We start from the raw sequence: 509 nt of genomic DNA, 5'->3' as shown, positions 1-509 counted from the left end.
CACAACATCTTATATGTGAGAGTCACCTCCTCAGGTGACATGCATGACCTGAGTGTAGAGCTGAGGCTAAGGCTTGAGTAGAAATGACAGCATTGTTTGAAAATGAAACATTAACATTTCTTCTAAGGACGATCACATTTGGTGAGTATTAACTGGGCAATAAAGAAAAAATTATTTTCAGATATTCTTAAAATAACTTAGAGGGCCCCAGAAAAGCTAAAGAGTAGCAAGATTAAAATGTCCTTCATAAACACAGGGATTGGCCAAGGCCTATAAAAGGCCCAAGGTGGAAGTCACAGGCCAAACTCAGAAACTTCTCCAAGCAACCCAACTCTCAACCCAACTCCTCACACCATGGCCTGTTGTCAAACCAGTTTCTGTGGGTTTCCCAGCTTCTCCACTTGTGGGACCTGTGGCCCTAGCTGCTGCCAGCCCAGCTGCTGCCAGCCCAGCTGCTGCCAGCCCAGCTGCTGCCAGCCCAGCTGCCCACCCACCTGCTGCCAAACTAG

General features: G+C 47.5%; 1 protein-coding gene across 1 annotated transcript in view; it reads left to right on the top strand.

The window, feature by feature from the left end:
• The first annotated feature begins 354 nt into the window (after positions 1-354).
• LOC102832675 (keratin-associated protein 1-3-like) overlaps positions 355-509 on the top strand; it is an 8252-nt gene continuing 8097 nt past the window's right edge. The window contains exon 1 of the mRNA XM_006832607.1: positions 355-500. Coding sequence (XP_006832670.1) covers positions 355-500 — 146 coding nt within the window. The remainder of the gene's footprint in view (positions 501-509) is intronic.

This window comes from Chrysochloris asiatica, unplaced genomic scaffold, assembly GCF_000296735.1.
Source record: "Chrysochloris asiatica unplaced genomic scaffold, ChrAsi1.0 scaffold00007, whole genome shotgun sequence".
Lineage (NCBI taxonomy): Eukaryota > Metazoa > Chordata > Mammalia > Afrosoricida > Chrysochloridae > Chrysochloris > Chrysochloris asiatica.
This window is presented reverse-complemented; position numbering and strand designations above follow the sequence as displayed.